The sequence below is a fragment of the Spermophilus citellus genome (genome assembly GCF_964194105.1).
Source record: "Spermophilus citellus genome assembly, chromosome: 10".
NCBI classification, from domain to species: Eukaryota; Metazoa; Chordata; class Mammalia; order Rodentia; family Sciuridae; genus Spermophilus; species Spermophilus citellus.
The window spans coordinates 125740976-125760729 of record NC_138197.1 but is presented as its reverse complement, the minus strand read 5'-3'; the positions used below and the strand labels follow the sequence as shown (position 1 = coordinate 125760729).

The 19754-nt window shown below is 36.1% G+C and overlaps 1 protein-coding gene across 32 annotated transcripts in view; it reads left to right on the top strand.

Moving 5' to 3' along the window:
• The window catches only part of RBFOX2 (RNA binding fox-1 homolog 2), a 276451-nt gene that overhangs the window by 156143 nt on the left and 100554 nt on the right, over positions 1 to 19754 (top strand). Inside the window, exon 1 of one of the 32 annotated variants that reach the window (XM_081309526.1) lies at positions 16413 to 16922. The exons of 29 other annotated variants lie outside the window; for them this stretch is intronic. In XM_081309526.1, the coding sequence (XP_081165652.1) occupies positions 16878 to 16922 (45 nt within the window). In that variant the 5' untranslated portion in view covers positions 16413 to 16877. Of the gene's footprint in view, positions 1 to 16412; positions 16923 to 19754 lie in introns of those variants that run through there. 2 more of the 32 variants (XM_081309533.1, XM_081309531.1) reach the window with 2 other exon arrangements.

Genomic DNA, 19754 nt, shown 5'->3' with positions numbered 1-19754 from the left:
GACCCCATATTTTCTCCTGAGGATTTGAAGACAGATTAGTTTAAACAACTATATACTACCCCCTACCCCCCACTCCCACAAATAAAGAACAAGAAGGAGGGAGGGAAACCCAGAAAGGCCTCTCTCAGTGGACTAGCCCTTCAGTAAGACAGTTGGAATGTTGCGGCAGGAATGTGTCTTGTCAGTTGGTCCCTGACTAGAAAGAATTGCTGTGGGTGGGGCTAGGATTTGGATTTTGGGCCTAACCTTGGGGGGCGGGGCTGGGGTTGTGAAGGGAGGTAAGGGTTGAAAATGAAGGTGAAGGCCCTTTCATTAAAGGAAACCATTGAAAAGGGGTGGGATTAGGAAGTGAATGGACTTGGGAGAAATAACTAGAAATATTAGTGCTTTGCCAAGGAAATTGAATGAAGTAGCTCCTTAAAGAAAGAGTTATAACCTTCTTAATTTTCTGGCCTACTGGTCTTTCTTTATATTGGGTCTTGAATATCACTGAGAGTCTAATGCAAGTCCTAGACAAGGTTCCCAGAACAATGTACATGTTTACAACATTTTGCACACTGATTTCAGGGGATCGTTTACACTGTGAAGCTCAAGTATTTTAATAGTGTTTTAACTCTTCTGTCACAGCTGTCCAACCTTGGTGAAAATGTAGTGAACCTAGAGCCTTGAGAAATGTTTGAGGCTAAAAGATGATTAATATTGTTTGACATATGATTAAATTCAAAGTAAAAGTACATATGTGCATTAGAGCCACATTCTGTGACAGATGATAATAGAATCTGGATTTTAAAGAACTTAATTTTTTTTCAAGTCTCTTTAGTAAGCATTTTTTTTTTTGGTACTAGGGATTGAACTTAGGGGTGCTTTATCACTGAGCTACATTCCCAGCCCTTTTATTTTTATATTTATTTATACTTACTTATTTATTTTTTAAATTGTAGTTGGACACAGCATCTTTATTTTTATTTATTTACTTTTTTAATGTAGGGCTGAGAATCAAACCCAGGGCATCATGCATTCGAGATAGATAGATGATAGATAGATAGATAGATAGATAGATAGATAGATAGATAGATAGATAAAGTTATTCAGTCCCTGTACCATTTTAGAATTTAGGAATTGATTTTCCTAAATTATTTTGTTTTAGGTGGTGAATATTATACTTTTTGATGAGGTTTTATAAGAAACATGTTTTAGATTATTGCTTTCTTAGCAATGCATGTTACTTAGCAGTGTATTTTAAAGATGATTCCAAGGTGTCTGATCCTTTTACATTGTTGCTGTTTCAATTAGGAAATAGCAAGTCTTGGAATATTAACCGAGACTTTCTAGGAAGATTCTATATTGTTCCTTAATTGATTTAAACATGAACTTCTAACTTAAAGTTTTTATTTTTTTAGTTTTAAATATTCATATAGATAATATAAAAACAGTTTTTAAAGAAGTGGTGTCACATGTTGTGTTGGTATTACCTTTGGTAAAATAAACACCTATCTTTTGATAATCATATTTTGGTTTTCGTTAATATGATTAAAGGAAACTTCCTCTAGAGGTAGTAAAACTTTCTTGTTTTTATTTTTTTAATGCTGGGGATTGGACCTCAGGGTCTTATATATGCTAGAGAACCATTCTACCATTGAGCTATAGCACCAGAACAAGAAAACTTTTTTTTAACTCTTAAACTCTGATAGTCAAATGAAATGTGCAAGTCTTTATTTTTTTTCTTAAAAAATAATTTTCCAAGGATGTTAATTAAAAAAAGAAAACTAAGTAAACATTCTACTGAGGGACCATCTCTTAAGTTCTCTCAACACTTAGTTAATACAGGTTGAATATGTCTTATCTGAAATACTTGGGACCAGATCAGATTTTAGAGTTTTTTGGATTTTGGAATCTTTGCATATTTATTGGTTAAATTCCCCTAATCTGAAGAGTCAAAATCCAAAACTTTTGGAACATTATGTTGGTACTCATTAAGTTTTGGATTTAGATTTTTGGATTAGAAAAGCTCAAACTGTATATTAAGACACACGAGTCATAAATAAAAATGCTGTTGTTATACTTATTTTGTCCTATCTATACGCTACTATGTGATCAGTGAACACAAAGAATACATTGTCAAGTCCATCAAGTATTTGATAATTTCACAGGAAAAAACACATGATATTATAAATATTGGGTGTAATCATTTTAAAAATATAAAAGTTATTCTTGATTTCAACACTAAATTAATAATTGTAGATTCATTGCACATGTAAATGCATTTGATGATCTGGGCACAGTGGCACATTCCTGTAATCCCAGTGGCTCTGGAGGCTGAGATAGGATAATTGCGGGTTCAAAGCCAGCCTCAGTAATAGCAAGGCACTAAGCAATTTAGTGACACCCTGTCTCTAAATAAAATACAAAATAGGGCTGGAGATGTGGCTCAGTGGTTGAGCGCCCCTGAGTTCAATCCCCAGTACAAAAAAAAAAAAAAAAAAAAAGGTATTTGATGAAGTTTTGACATGGGTGAACATTTGTTACACTACCCCAAACAAGATAATGAATATATTTCTCATCCCAAAAGGCATGTAAAAGTATATAAAATACACTTTTGGTACCAAATAATCATATTTACTTTCTTAAAAAAAAAGGCATTCACTTATATAACCATGTAGTTATAAAAATCAGGACATTTAATATAGGTTCCATTATTATATCTGCAGCCCATATTCTAATTTGCCAGTTGTCCCAGTAATGTTTTTGATAGCACAGGTAGAATTTCCTTTTCATCAATTGCTGTTTTTAGTCAGTTAATTATACACTCACATAGTACAGAGAAATCTCACAGGCCCTCTTTTCTCAATTTCATGCAAAACTATAGTGTAGCATCATAACCAGGGTATTGACAGTACCCTGGTTATGATGCTACACTGTAGAGATGCATAACCATTTCCATCACCACAGGGATCCCTCATGTTACCCTCTCATGGCCACACCCACTTCTCATTCACCTCCTTTCCCTCTTAACTAATGGCAGCCATGAATTTTTTTTTCATTTCAATGATTTTATCATTGCAATAATGTTATTTAAAAGAGATACATATAGTAGAATCCCTTTAGGATTGAATTTTTTCATCTCACTTCAGACTTTAGGGAAATTTTTCTTAGAACATAAAGTGTTTTTCTGGTCACTTTGAAAATATAAAGATCACTTTGCCGCATGTGTGGTTCTGGCCGGATCCCTGGCTCTTCTAATTTATCCACTGCACATGTCCATTATATACATTGGCTGCAGTTTGGTAACTGTTATTTAGCATGATGTTACTTCTTCAAGTGTCAGCAGTTTTAGCTTGTTTCCTGATTTGCCATCATTCATGCTTGGCTACCTTTTTAAAGCTGAAGAGCAGTATCTTGACTGGGCACAGCGATGTACCTATCGTCCCAGTTATTCAGGAAGCTGAGACAGTAGCATCACTGAGTACAGGAGTTCAGGGCTATCCTGAACAACATAATAGACCCTGGCTCTTTATTAAAAAGCAAAACAAAACAAAAGACAGCATATTTGGAAAGTTAATATATGCCCATGGTCCTTTAGCTGAAACCCTTGAGGTCAGATGTGCATCATAATTTGTAATCTTTTGGATTTTAGAAAGTATATACAGTGCATATGCTCTCTTGTTAGGGTACTTACTAATCTTTTTGTAGCTAAGCATTTTTTGAATATTCACATCATAATAGCCTTACGTCCTCATTGGTTTAGGTCATATTTAGTACTAAATAAATCCCTCTTCCACTGCCATAGGGAAGTGGGGGAGGAGAAAGAAGAAGAAAGATATGGTTTTGCAGGCTTTTTGGACTTTGGAATTAAAGATAAGAGGTTTTGGACTTCTGTAGGTAGGGTACTCCACAGTCCTAGTCAGAGTAAAATCCCTTGTTTTTATCCCCAAACTCCCCACTATTTAACCCCTAAGATACTATAGGTCTGAAATTGCCAATATGAAAACAAAAGCGGCTATTGATTTAATCCTGTTATATGGTGTTGATCTTAAAATTGTTGGATTCATACTAGGATTTGGGGTTTAATCCTGTAAGGATCAGACTAACTTTCATCTTATTTATCCTAAATCCTTCTTTAATCTTATTAATTATGCCAGGCTGTTTTCCCAAAGGCCTGTGTGTATGTGTGTGTGTGTGTGTGGGGGGGTGTATTCATAGTTATTTTCCCATTGATATATCTTATGTCTGTCCTCTCTTTGGAAGAGAAGTTCAGCTCTCTCCTGAAGAGCTGTGGAGCTGTGCAGCACTCAGGAGCAGTGCTAGTGTGGCAAGAACAACCCCAGTGCAATGTTCTTTCACCCAAGACTGGAGGAGATTGTGGCAAGGCCTCTGGAGGGGAATCTAGCCTGAATCATGGATTTCCTGAGAAGACATACACAACTTTTATGAAAGTGGGATGTTACCAGAGGCTATTAATCAAAAAATATGGGATGAATTAATTGTGACCAAGATACCACATTTCTACAGTGGAATAGAAAATGAGTCCTTAACTTTTGACCTTTGCACTAAAATTGTGCTGTGTGCACTTGGAAAAGGAAGTACATATTCAATCTTGGGTCTTTTGCTTCTACTTTGCAGAATATAACTGATTAGGATCTTGTGCACTCAAGGACTGTCCAAGCAAATAAAATGATAATTCCTAGGTAACCATAAATTATTATTTTTTTCTCATTTCTGCTTTTAGGGGTAGGAAGTTTTGTAATTGGATCTAAACATTGATTCAGGAACCAGTACTAGATAGTCTTTATTGAGGTTCACTGTGATTGTGTTTCCTCTAGTTATCTGGTGGTATTTGTTATTGTTGTTTTTAACTAGCTTGCCAATATTATGCAGTTTTGACTTGGAGTGCTTAATCTATATTGCTATAAAAGAATGGTTTTATGTCATGGGGTGAAAACCCTGGTAGACACTAGTAACCTATGTTTATTTCATTTATGACTTAATTACTATAGGATTCCTATATATAAAAGATATAGCAAAACCACTATATTATGCATTAAAATAAAACTGGCCTTATATTTTGATAATTTATATTCAGCTATTCTTTATTTTTTCCAAATGAGTTGAGTAAACAGTCTTTTATGTTTGTATGTTTATAAAGGTTTACTTTGCCTATTTATTTAAAATAAAATTAATGGAATTCTGTTGTCAAAAAGAAGAGTCAAGTTTTCATTAATGAAAATTGTCTAATGCTGACACTGTGGTCTTGAAAAGTAGAAAAAAAATTGTTGGCAGGAACTAAATATATGAACTGGAAAAATTAAGGCTAAGGAAATCATTTTAGGTATGGGGTAATTAGATGCATGCTTTGGCAGAAGTGAGGTGGGGCAATTTTAATTTCTAATCCGCTTTGGGGGAAGCTCCATATCAGGGCTGCACAGAAACATTCAGGGAAAGCAGCTTCTTTATCATAAAGGGAATTTTAATTTAAAAATGTTCTTGCATCATGAGCAGAGTCAGCGACAGCTGGCTACACTGGGCATTTATCTCCTTCAAACCACGTTACCAGTAATTGCTGCATTAAATCAAAGTCAGAAGAGATTACAGGTCTGAATGGAGCAAGGGGCTGGTGCCAACCCAGGATTCCCACACTGCAGCATTACTGCTATCAGAGCCCTGTCCCTGTCCCTGTCCCTGGTAGGATGAGAGGCAGGTGAAGCCCTTAGATGTTGACAGTTCATCTGTAAGGCGCGAGCATAATCAATACGACCCAAGAACAGAGAAGGTTACTGTTCAAAACCAAGTGGTCTCCCTCTTCACTTAGCTCTTTCTTTGTTTTGTTTTTGTTTGTTTTTTACTGGGGATGGAACTCAGGGGTGCTTTACCACTGAGCCACATCCCAGTCCTTTTAATTTTTTGTTTTGAGACAGGGTCTTGCTAAGTTGCTTAGGGCTTTGCTAAGTTGCTGAGGCTGTCCTTATTTCTCCTGCCTCAGCCTCCTGAGCTGTTGGGATCACGGTGTGCTCCACTGGCGCACAGCTTCAGTTAGCTTTTTACATTGAACACAGGGAGTAGTTTCTCATTGTTTTTCAGTGGTATGGGAAGATTCACTTGAGATTTGCATGGGCATCAAAATCACTCACATTGTCTCAGTTCCTTAACACATTAATATTCCTTTCTTGGTTAGTATGTTCTTTTCACTTGACTCATTTCAGCATAAATTTATTGCCCTACACTGGGTATGTGTAGAAGCCTCTCACATCCCTCTGCTCCTTGCCGCCTTTCCTCCTCCTAGCACAATTATATAGCTTGCTACATGCTTTCTGTCAGATATGGGTCTGACTTCATAATTCAAATAATTCTCAATCTCCCTTAATACACTTCCTAAAATATTAGAGATGATGATGACAACAATGATGATAGTAACAGCATCAATAATTTAATAATCACTATCTGCTGGGCTTATTCATAAATTGATTGAGTTATCACAACCTTAGAAGATAGTAGTATTACTTTTCTTTTTCCAGATGAAGAATTTCAGGTTAGATAGCTTTTCCACAATTATATAGCTGGGAAATGATGGTGCTAAGATTTGAACCCAAATGATGTGACTTCAGAACCCTGGGCTCTCAAGCACATGCTGTGTGATACCTGCTTTGTGCTAGGGATACCTAAAGGAATAAGACAGACATACTGGGAACCTGCCCTTCTAGAGGGAGAGAGACACAAACGATGTGTGTGACAAGTTGAGGAGGATATGTGCAATTGCTCAGGAGGTGCAGCAGGGTCTACCCTAGACTACAGAAAAACCTGTTCTCTTACTCTTGCCTAAATCTCATGCCTAATTTGCTGTCATACCCTTGTTCTTCCTTTTTTTTTTAAAATTTGTTTTTTAGTTTTAGGTAGACACAATGTCTTTATTTTATATTTTTGTGGTACTGAGGACCGAACCCAGTGCCTCACAATCACTATGCGAGCGCTCTACCTCTGAGCCACAACCCCAGCCCTCCTCTTCCTTTTCATAAGATTTTTCTCTGTAGTAGTTGAGGATACATTTTGATTTTACCCTGTCTCCCTGTCACTCCTCCCTCCCCCGAAGAAAGCAGCTAACCTTCCAAAGACTCATTTTAATAAGTGGAGCAGGAATTCATTATTTAAATTTGCTAACAGCTCCGTTGAGGTATAATTAATATACAATAAACTGCATTTATTTAAAGCTTATAATTTGTAAAGTTTTGACTTATGTACAACCATGAAGTTATCACCACAGCTAACATAATTAACATTAACATCTCTTAAAGTGTCTTCATGGCCTTTTGTAAGCCTTCCAACATCCCCTCCCCCTTGCCCCTTTCCAAGCAACCACTGATCTGCTTTCTGTTACTTTGGATTCGTTTATATTTTCTAGTATTTTATATAAATGTAACCATAATGATAAATACTCTTTTTTTTTTTTTTTTTTTTGGCCTGGCTTCTTTCACCTATCAGGGGCACTCGAACCACTGAGACACATTCCCAGCCCTATCTTGTATTTTATTTAGAGACAGGGTCTCACTGAGTTGCTTAGTGCCTTGAGGCTGGCCTTGAACTTGCGATCCTCCTGCCTCAGCCTCTTGAGCCGCTGGGATTATAGACATGTGCCACCACGACCAGCTATCATAATTTTTTTGAGATTCCTCTGTGATCCTGCACATGTTGGTATTTTATTCATTTTTATTACTAAGTAGCATTTAGTTGTGCACATATACAATTTGTTCATAATTTATCTGCTGATGGGTATTTGGGTTGTTTGTACTTTTAGACTATGCAGATCTTCTGAGTTTTCACTCAAGTACAAATCTTCATATGGTTATGTTCTTGTTTCTCTGGGGTGAACTCTTAGAAGTGGAGTGCATAGATCATATGGTAGGTGAAAGTTTAATGTTTTAAGAAATTGCTAAACTATAGGGGAAGTACAGGGAATGTAGTAGACCAAATTATGCCATGTGTATGTGTGAATATATCACAACGAATCCAACTATTATGTATTATTATAACATGCCGATAAATAAATAGAGGCCAACTTGTTTCCACATTGGTTATAGTCCCAGCAGCAGTGTATGAGACATTTAGTCCTCAGAGGCTTGCCCACAGTTGGCATTGTCAATCTTTTAATTTTAGTCATTCTGTGAGGTGAGTAGTGATATCATTGTGGTTTTAATTTCCTTTGAATATGATATTAAGCATCTTTTCATGTTCTTATTTATCATCCCTTATTTACTGCCTTCTTTAACCAAGTGTTTAAATCTTTTGCCCACTTCTTTTTTTCTTTAAATTGGGTTGTTTTCTTATGGTTGAGCTTGGAGAGACATTCTTATGTACTTGAGATGCCAGTCCTTTATCAGATAACAGGCTTTGCAAATATTCCCTCCTAAATCATGGCTCGTCTTTTTATTTCCCTTGGTGTCCTTGGATTAGCAGAAGTTTTCAGTAAAGCTCAGTTTGTACTTTTATGGGTTCTTTTTTTAGTGCCACTTTTTGTGCTGGGGATTGAACCTGTCATCTTGCATTCCACCATTGATCTGCACCCAGTCCTCATGTCATATTTTAGTTTTCTCTTGAGAGTCGTCCCCCCCCCCCCCCCGGAAGTCTCGTGTTTTACCTTTTTAGGTCTATGGTCCATTTTGGGTTTAATTTTCTGTATGGTATTACTTTTATTTTGTATGGCTATCCAGTTGTTCCAGTACCATTTGTTGAGAAGACAGTTCTTTCCCCACTCAATTGCCTTTGCACCTGTGGAGTTATATTTGGACTTTCTATTTTGTTTCATTGATGTATTTTTCTTTTTTGACACCAGTATCACTCTGTCTTACAGAGTGTACCATTCTTCTTATGAATATTATGGGATCTAGTGGACTTCAGAAAAGCAATAAGTTTCACAAACATCAGAACAATTTAATTAATTAATTAATTGATTTGGTACCAGGGATTAAACCCAGGGGCACTTAACCACTGAGCCACATCACCAGACCAGAACATTTGATTTTAGAACATGGCTAAGGAAAAGATAATCATAACCTTTAAAAACCTATATGGTACTTGAATAATAATAGAATGAAGTGGAAAGATATACCATGTTCGTGGTCTGGAAGACTTAATAGTTTTGAGTATTAACTCTACCCAAATTATCTGTAGCTTCAGTGTAATCTCAGTCAGAATCCTGGCCAGAGTTTTATAGAAATTGACAAACTGATTATGAAGTTCTAATGGAAATGTAAAAGACCTGGAATAGCCAAAATAATTTTGAAGAAGAAAAACAAAGTTAGAGAACTAATACAACCTGATTTCAGGCTACAATGAGTTTGGTATTGGTGTTGGTATTGAGGTTATCATACTTGTATGCAGTGAGACTGTGACAGTTAGATTTTGCTGTATGAGTCTTTCTCGAAACCTAATGGTGTAAAACAGTTTAATCATTCATTCACAGTAATGTGGATCAGGAGTTTGGATGGTTCTGTTTCAGTTTGGGTTGGATCAGCTTGCCTGGGATAGTCTAGAATGACACCACTTTCACATCTGGCAGTTGGCAGGTTGGTTGGTCTGGGAGGCTCAACTAGAACGACTAATTTCTAATCTACTTGGTCTTTTATCCTTCAGGCTTCTTCACATGGTAGTATCAGGGTTTCAGAGAGGAGCAAGAGAGAGCATGCGAATGACAAGTCTCTGCTTGTGTCACATTTGCTAATGTCCCCTGGCAATGTGAGTCATGAGGCTAAGGCTAAATTCAAGCAGTAAAGGAAAATGTTCTCTTATTGTTTAAGGAGCTGCGAAATATTGTGAACATTTTTTTTTTTTGCAATTAACCACAAATTTTTAGTTAATTGAGGTAAAAGTTTTAATGGAGGGGATAGTCTTGATTATGTGATGTGATTGATGAATGATATATCTGAATTCATTTGCAGACATATTTCCCCAATATTATTAGGATATTTACCATTGTTTTCTGCTTTACAAGTTACATTTTGGATGGAGAGTGTGACTCAATGGTAGAGCACTTGCCTAGCACACAAGAGGCCCTGAGTTTGATCCTCACCACCATAAGAAAAAAATGTTACACTTTTACCCTTACTCTCTCTAAATTATTTTTCTGAATTTTAAGTAACTGTTACTTATGGTCATTTATGGATCCATTATCTAAAATGCTTGGGGTCAGAAGTATTACCGATTTTAGAGATTTCAAATTTTAGAATATTCCTAATGTGAATATTTGAAGTCTGAATTGCTCTGAAATTTGAAACTTTTTTTGAGCTGGTGTTAGTGCTCAGAAAGTTTTGGATTTCAGACCTTTTGGTTAGGGTTGCTCAATCTTCACTGATTTAGAAAGAAAGAATAACGAAAGACACTTCTAATAAAAAATGCTGATTCCCTGCCTCATGATTTTTACACTCTCATCCATGCCTCTCACCCCCAAACAGAATAACACAGCTCAGCCTCACCATGGTCTCTTCTGATACCCCATACTTTCTTTCCTCTCATGTGTCATGTGAAGGAGTGTTATGTACTTAACTTCGATTTTCAGTGTTCTGGTAGATATAAGTTAAAGATTTCTATTGGTATAAAAAATTAAACAATTTTCATATGATAGAGAACTTTGGATATTTTAAAATAGCTTTTTGACCTCTTTTTTGAGGGGGTACATTTACCTGCTTGCCCTTCTGTAAGTGCCTGAATATGGCTTTGCATATGCCATACTGTTTATGCACTTAGAATGCTATTCCATTATCTCAAAGCCCACCACAGCCCCCCATCCATATGGAGAACTCTCCCTAATTTTTCACAGTTTATTTTAAGCATTAATTGCTTGTAAAATATTCCTGGTTTCCTTCACCCTAGAAAGTGAGATGGTAGCAGTGAAGGTTTTAGGTGCAACTGCTGCTTTATTTTCCCCCAAGCTATTATTTTAAGTATGACATTCATCAGATGATATTTTGATGTTTCTTATTTTCTGCTTTTTCCCCCTCTATATTTTCGCTCTTTGAGAGCTTTTTCCATTCTTTTGAGTTCACACAACGTTGGGGATATCTTGGTTGAAATGAATGAAAATTGAATGAATGAGTCTTGATCTAATGGAAGGTCTGTACATGGTGCCTCTGATTTATAGGTGCAAGTTATTGCAGACCTTCTCTTTCCATATGCTGATGGTACATACTGTGTAAAAGACATCGGCTTGGTTGAGAGAAATTCAAAGATGAACTGACAAGTCTTAGCTTAAAACAACCCTTAAAAACAAATAGAAAGTACCACATAAGTTCAGAGAAAAGAAAAAATTACTTCTTGTTGGAGATAGCCAGGAAGATGAGCTTTGTGGAACAAATGGCATTTTAAGGTAGGTAAGGACCCACTTTCAGATTTGGAGATTCTGAAATGGATAAGAAAACAATGTGGTCAAAGGCACAGAGGCAAAAACCAAAAACAACAGTGGGGAGTTGAATGTATCAATAATTGTTTTTGTACTTTTTTGACACTTGGAAGGCAAAGAACTATCCTAAGATAGAAATAGTTAAAATTCATATGCAGGTTTTATGTCTATTTTTCATTCTTGATCCAGAATGTATCAATTTGGCTATCATCATTTTACCCATGTTACTAAAACAGCTCAATCAAAACTCTTAAGCTCCTGTTTGCCCAATTCAGTCATTTTTTTCCTAAGCTCTCATTCTCTTTAACCTTTCTGCTTGATACTGTTATATATTTATCTCTGGTACCATGAAATACCTTCCCTAGTGTAAGGAATACAGGATCGAAGAAAAGGAATAAATGTTCTGGCTTTTGTGACTAGTTTAGGATCCTGCTTGGTCTTCTTATCCTGTTTCTATTTCTGCCTTCTGGAATGAGTGAGTATTCCTTAAGGTTCTATTTTCAGCTCTTTGCCTTCTATCCATGTATCACTCTCCCTCCCCACTCTGTCTTTCTCTCTGTCTCTATCTTTTTGGGGGGGTGGAGGGAGTACATGGTTGATATTCATCAAATGCTGTGGACCACATCTATGTGGGAGACAAGTCTCAATTCCATGACGGTCTTGGCTGTCTCTCTTATTATATTCATTTTGGATCTCCATTTCTAATGCTGACCTCTGGCTAAAACCCTGAGTGCCTGTTAGACATTTTCTATTGAATATCCTTCCACAATAACTTCAAATCAGTCCCTGCTTTGAGCTTTCCTGGTTTAACAGTGTTGTTCTCACTTGGCCAGTCAGCCTCTCAGGGCCCAAGTGGTACATTTACCTTTCTCCTGCACTCTGCTTGTGCACACCCTTCAGTTCCTGTGTTGACTGTCTTTGTTCTGTGTCTTACGGGTATGCCTTCTTTATTCCTGTAGCTTGTGTGTGTTTTTGCACTAACAGTTCATAGACTGCTGTAGTTAATACCCTCAAGGATTTTAGATGTGTAGATGATACTGTAGTGTCATCAGTCATGTCCTCTGACACGGGATGTTTGTTAGATTGTTTATTTTGTCCTTAGCAAAATTTAACTTTCATAAATCTCATACTTCTAGATGTCTTGCTCTTAAATCTCAGGTCTATCTCTAGGTCTAGATCCATTTCTCTCTGATATCATCACACTCTATTTAATAGACTATTCTAGTTGTGCCAGTATTGAAACCTATATTGAAAAATGAGTTGATGTACATGGCTCTGCTAATGAAATGTGTGGAAATATACATGAAAAGCTATTTTCTTTATTCATACTTTTAACTGATCAGGACACAAGAACTTTTGGGGGGGGTGTGGGGGCTATTGGGGTTTGAACTCAGGGGCACTCGACCACTGAGCCACATACCCAGTCCTATTTTATTTTGAGACAGGGTCTTGCTGTGTTGCTTAGCACCTCACTGTTGCTGAGGCTGACTTTGAACTCACGATCCAATACTATAAAAGCTTTTAAAATATTGCAGAGTATATACTTTTCCAAATAAAGTAGGTTGGCATCATCAGCAAATAACTCTGAGCTTATTGTAGAAAATTAACCATTTTATTTCTGGAATTAAAAAATATAGGTGGTGCTGAAGATTGAACCCAGTGCCTCACACTGCCAGATGAGTGCTCTACCACTGAGCCATAACCCCATCCCCTATTTCTGGAGTTTTTGAGGGAATATGATAGTATTTAAAATTTAAAGGAAATATCCAGTCTGTTCTGGGGGAAGAAATCAAGTGTAATTTCTGAGTTGGGAAACATTTTTTTGTTGTTGTTTCTGTTTTTTAAAATCACATAGGTAAGTGGACAAAATGCTGAAACAGTGATGTTAAGCTTTTGATCTGTGCATAGAATTTCTTTCTGTTAATCTGAATATATAAAGCAATGTTACTCTGCTCAAAGACTATAAAGAGGAGAGTGAGGGCCTTCAACTCTAAGATTTGTAATTTTTGTTGTAATAATTTGTCTTTCAGATGAAAAGTTGACCTTTCTTTCTATAAATATTAGAATTTTGGTTTGACTAGATTATTGGTCTTTTAAATTGTTCAGATTTAATTTTTTTTTCCAACAGAAGCAAGTGAGTAAAAAGGCAACATGAGGTATAGGAAGCTAAAATTAAAATGTTTAATTATTTTGCCATTTTTCTGAAGGGCTGATTATGTAAACTAGAGCTGGGCATAATTTGGGCAGAATCTAGGTAAGACATCTGTTTGAGGTGGTTTATTGTCTATATTCTTCTGTCCCAAGTGAGAATTTATAGTTATGCCAGCATGTTAGCTAAAGCAAGTATGACAGTATAAATTAGAAACCCAGAGAGTATTATTAATTATTATTATTAATATTATTATTATTATTAATGTTTAAAATACCTATAATGAAAGTGGATCTATTTTGTTTCCCTTAAACTTTTAACAAGATAACTTATAATAGCTAATAATAATTTCAAATAATATATTTGAAAAATATAAATTTATATCTAAGGTAATAAGAGAAAACCAGCTACATTTTCATCCCATCCCCCAGAGGTATTGGTTTTGTCTCATGTGTATTTTTGAGAGAGATACATACATACACACAAACACATATATGGCATATATTATGTACATTATATAGTATATACAATGCATAAATATGGCATATGTCAGTGTAATAAGTTTTATGTGTGTGCGTATATACATAACTTATAAAGCTTACAAATTAGTAAGTAAGTAATTATACTCTACACTTTATTCAACAACATGATTTTTTCTCTTAATATTGTTTTAGTCATGTCTTTTCACCTTATATGATACAGATCTATCCTCAAGAAGAATTTAAATCTCCAGGAATTGACTCGGCTTCCCTATAACCTATTTGGGGATCACTTTTATGCTTAAATTATGTCAGTTGTTTTAGGATTTGAATTATTTTCTGTTATCTTAGTATATTACCACCTTGGAATTTCATCTTGTGTAATTAATTTACCAGATACTGAATTGGGTTAACTCATGAAGTTGTAAGTTTGTCTGTATTTAATTATTATGGCCTTCTATGGTTTATAAAAGATTATATCATTTTTCAGTCTTCATATCAAGAGGAATCTCAGAAGATTTAATAGTGATTTAAGATACTAGTTTATAAGTATACATGTGACCAGATATGCTATTGCTGTGTATGAAATGTAGACTGAAAATGAGATGATGCAGTGTCTCTAATGGCAATTAGAGAATTGATTTAATTAGAGGAGCAAATATAGTGTGCAATTTTATTACAGAAACATTCCCTTTGTCTTTTTTGGGGGGAGGGGGCAGTGCAGTGCTGGGGTTGATCAGGAGCCTGACACCTTCTAGGCAAGTGCTGAACCACATCCCCAGTCCCTTTTGTTATCTCTTAATTTGCCATTTCAAGTTGCTGTTTAAGATAGCTTTATAGGGACAGTGAGAATGTATACCACAGTCCTTACGATGTGGCCAATCAGATCCAAGATGTTATGAATCTTTGATAATCTCTGTGAAGATTTGGCCAAGTAGCAGTCTTAGAGTTTTAATGATGGGAAAGTGGAGACTTTATAAGTGTTTTTTAAGAAAAACTTTTAAAAAATATTCTTCTACTTATGAGATGTTGCTTACAATGTTGAGTTTTGTGTAATAGCAATGTTTTACCTTTTGCCTTTGCCTGCTTATTCTGTTCTCTTTCTTCCATAAACTGGGTTCTATCCATTTCTCAAGTGCTCAGCATAATACTTGTGAGTAATAGATGTTCAGTAACTTTTTAAAAATTATGTGGAATCAATTTATTCTTGTTCCTCATGTGTAATACATAAAGAATCAGTACTGGCAATATAAAGATAATGTAGTGTGTTGTTTGATCCCTTAATCTGTTAGAATTGATTTAAGATAAATGTTTAACCAAGAGGACTATCTTTAGATTGGCTAAGACCATTTTAACCCTTAAAAAACAGTTTCTTTTGAACAATCCTAAAATAAATTACAGTGACCATAAAAGGAGAAAAATTGCAGTAGAGGCAGGTGGGACTTGGTAATACATAAATTCTCACAGATGCCCTCACAGTTGCGTTTAATCCTCACAGTCTAATCCTAGGAACGCATGTTGTAATATTACTGGCTCTCCAAGATTAGGAGGTCATAGCCTCTGAAACAAGGTTAGAATTATTCATCATTTTGAACTGTTGAATACTTGTCCCCAACAGAGAATTTCTTAGCAAAAATGGTTAACTGATGTATCTCTTAATTAACATTCGTTTTCACGTTCCGCTTACTCTGTGCCTTATTTTCTAAGAATTATGCAGCAATTCTTTGGTTTTAGAAGTGCCATTTAGGCTCTGAAGCCAACTCTAACCTGCTGTGCTTTGTTTAACTAACCTCACATCTGTCCATGTTTGTTACTTTTTTAAAATACTGGTTGTAGAAATATGTGTGCCTATGTGTGTTGTACATAATGATGGCATGGTGGGTATAGCAGCTTCCTAAAAGAGGAAAAGCAACTGGCTTTTCTGAAAAGACCTTTCCACCCCCACCTTTTTGCAGGCAGCCAGAGTTAATCCCTCCAAGTTTGATTGGAACAGCTGAGCGAGTACCCTGCATATCTGAAGGCCTCCAGTGGACTCATGTTGCCTCAGAGTTGGGGCCACCTTCCTCTTTTCTAGTGCTGATCCTGCCAGCTGTCCCAGCTTCTGTAAAAGCACAAGGAGGGGGGTGTTAAACGATATAAAAACATACAGTGTCATGAAAGGGATCGCTTTACTGCATGTATCATTGTAACTCTTTTCTTCCATTTCTTTCCATAGCAGAAGGGGTTTATGCTGTTAATCCTAACACCTGTCTCTGCCGGAGACAGTGAGAAGGGTGTGTGGTGTGTGTGTGTGTGTGTGTGTGTGTGTGTGCGCGCGCGCGCGCGCTCCCACCCAAGAAGGAGTATAGAAATAATACCAGTCCCATCTGCCTTTCCATGTCCTGAATTGGGAGTGTTCCCTCTGACGCACTCAAAGCCTGGGACATATATAATATTTTGGCACCCAGATACCTTGTGCTTCCTACCGTTTTTGTGTGCCACTTTAAGAAGCCCATGTTCCCTTCCCTGGCAGTCATTCTTTGCCTATTGAGTTTCTGGTGGAGTTGTCAGCTTCAGACCAACAGTAACAGCAAATCTCTAGTGCAGTTTTCAGTCTGTAACTACTAATGCTGTCGGAGCCTTTTGCTTTTCCCTGAACATCTCTTCTGTGTATTCCTGAATCCTTTTGGGCTGGAGGCCTGGTCTGAACCAAGCTCCAACTTCATCAGCTGAGCCAGCATACCTATCAACAGCGTAGACTGGAAGTCAGCCAAGGAATTTTTTTTTTGGTGCTCCTAGTTCTTTTGGACTGGACAGCCAGATCAAACAAGGCAAAAACTTAGTCGGTTTTTGTACTGTCTTTATCTGAAGTTCTTTCCCCCCCTTTGCTATGTATGGTGTATATTGTATGGATTATCAATATCCTGTTGTCCAGGTAAGCTGAGGGTTATAAATTGTTTGTTTACTAAGTACTCTTTGGCGGATGTGAAGGTTTTGCAGTGGAATGAAATGCTTATAGGGTTTCTGTCGTTTGACCTGGTACCATTCAGGACACAGATTTCCCAAGATATTTTGCTAATTTGCGGTAGCAGGAGGTTTGAATTTTACATTGTTGGTGCCGGACAGGGGAGGTTGACTTTCACCTCTAGAAGTTCTGAAACTTCAGAGAGATTCTCATATGAGAGAGAGAGAGAGAGAGAAAGAGAGAGAGAGAGAGAGAGAGAGAGAGAGAGTGTGTGTGTGTGTGTGTGTGTGTGTGTATCTCTGTGTCTTAAAACAGGGTAGGCTGGGCAATACAAATGTAACACAACAAAGCCAAAAGTATTATAGTAAACTTGAGGCTTTATTTTGGGCAGAGGCGAGATACAGATGGCAATTTCCAAATGTTGCTGGATTTTTCAGAAAAGTAATATATATTAGGGAGCATTCTCTTCACATACAGACTATGTTAGACTATTTTTAGTTTAACATTTTGGATTATTTTGTGATAAGTGGCATTTTAATTAACTTGTAATCCAGAATCAGAAGATGTTAGGATATTATCAAGCATATACCTGAATATCTATTTGCCTTGGAATTAATAGCAATATAGTAAATCAAATTGAAGTTAAGAGTCTTGGATTATGGCTCCAGTTATAGTAGTTTATTATCTCTATGCTCATCTCAAACAAATTCATTTTTCTTGACTACATTTTCCTATAAAATGAAGGGGTTTGACCAGCAGATATCTCATATGTTAGGATTCTTTGAAATATTAATTGTGCTGAAAAGCTAGAATAGCAAAATAAAAAGTTAATATAGTTAATTATGAATTATAGATACTTCTTGGTTTCTTAGTTTTATATTTTGTTTTTCATGGCCATCACCAATTTTTTTTTTTTAACTTTCAAATGGTCATTTCTCTAATCGTTGGCATCTGTTACAGATTGGGCAAGAACTCATAGGGTTAAAAGAAATGACAGACTAGTACATCTTGTTAGGAATTTGAGGCCCCAAATCTAAACCAAGCATATGTGTGTGTGTGTGTGTGTGTGTGTGTGTGTGTGTTTTGATTGTGGATGAAACCTAAGACCTTGTCACTGAACCACATTGCCATCCCTAAAACAGGTTATTTAGAATTGGGCCCGCCAAATAAGCTCTCCAGAGTACACTCAGCTTGCATTTGTGTCTGAAGCTTCCAGTATTGGATTGTGGTTATGCTTCTCTTTTATTCAGACACTTCAGTTTGTATTATGTGTTTTATATAACAGTTTCCATTATTTTTGATTATACAAGTTAAGAATGTGTTACTTTCACTGTAATGAGACTTTGATGTATTTGTGGATTTCATTTATGCACTGTTTTTCTACTGACACAAAACAGTGGACTGGTCTTTCTAACAGCTTAAGACTGGAAGTGTCATGAGACTAGATTAGAGGCAAATCTTCTTAACAGTAAATATTGATGGGCTTCTGACTAGAAACATCTGTAAAGAGGAAATTCCTGAGACCTAACTAGCAAAGTATGGGACTTGTAATAACTATAATGTATATAAAATTATATGAGGAAAAAGTGAGTTTCCAAAAGAATTGAGGTGTTAGAAATATGTGAAAAAAATAATTATAGCATGTAAATCAATTTGTTAGGTAAAAATTGACCAACTCCCCCAAAAAAATTTGCAATGGGAATTAAAGAATTTCCATTTAGAAATCATGACATGGTTTGATAAAGTCTTTTGCAAAAATTTTACTTATTCTTGATAAGGTGAATTTGCCACCCTTTTGCCACATCTTTTCTGCTCGTTAAGATTTAGTACTGGTGTATGTAGAACTCAGTATGTGAAGCCGCGCCTTTCCTGACTTTGTTTCATTTAGTAGGTTTATTCTATCGGAAATTAAGGGAGCTTAAAAATTCAGGTAATGGGATGCTAAAATTTAAGGGTATGTCTTCTGTTCCACCACATCAGCAAATTAATGGGATTGAGAAAAACAATTTTAAATTGAATCCAAAGCTATTTTATAATTTCATTTATTAATTCTGTTAAGTTAGCAATTTTATTTCAGCACATTTATAAATGAGCAGCAGATAGGTATTTGCTTCACAAATGCCTTAACTGTAGTTATAAAATATTCTTTTTTAGCTTTTGTTATATTCTTATACTTAGTTAAATCAAAGCTCCTCATTGCATAATACTTGTGGTGGTGTGTGTCAGTACATTATTCAACTGAAAATTATTAAGAACATGAAAAATAGTGTTTTTTAGGATTTGCACCCATTTTTAATTGAGCATTTTTAGCATTGATAGCATTGAGATAATGAAACAAAGTTCAATAAAGCATTTTACACACTTGACTTTTCATTGCTCTTATTGTTAATAAAATCAGGCTTGCCTTATTGTTTTGTGCAGTTGAGCCAGGCATGGTGTCACACATCTGTAATCCAAACAATTTAGGAGGCTGAGAGAGGAGGATCATGAGTTCAAAGCCAGCCTCAGCACTTAGTGAGATTCTAAGCAACTTAGGGAGATCCTGCCTCTAAATAAAATATAAAAAAGGATTAGGGAGGTGGTTCAGTGGTTAAGTGCCCCTGGGTTCAATTCCCAGTACTCCTGCCCCCACACAGGTGTGCAATGAAATTTCTTATTATAATTTTTGTATGACCCAATCTGGACAAAGTATAAAATATAGGAAAAACAAATAGATAAAGGCTTGCTAGATTTTATTTTTAAAAGATTGAGTTTAGAAAAAAATCTGAGAAACTGTGTCTGAAATTATTCTTCTAGACACTC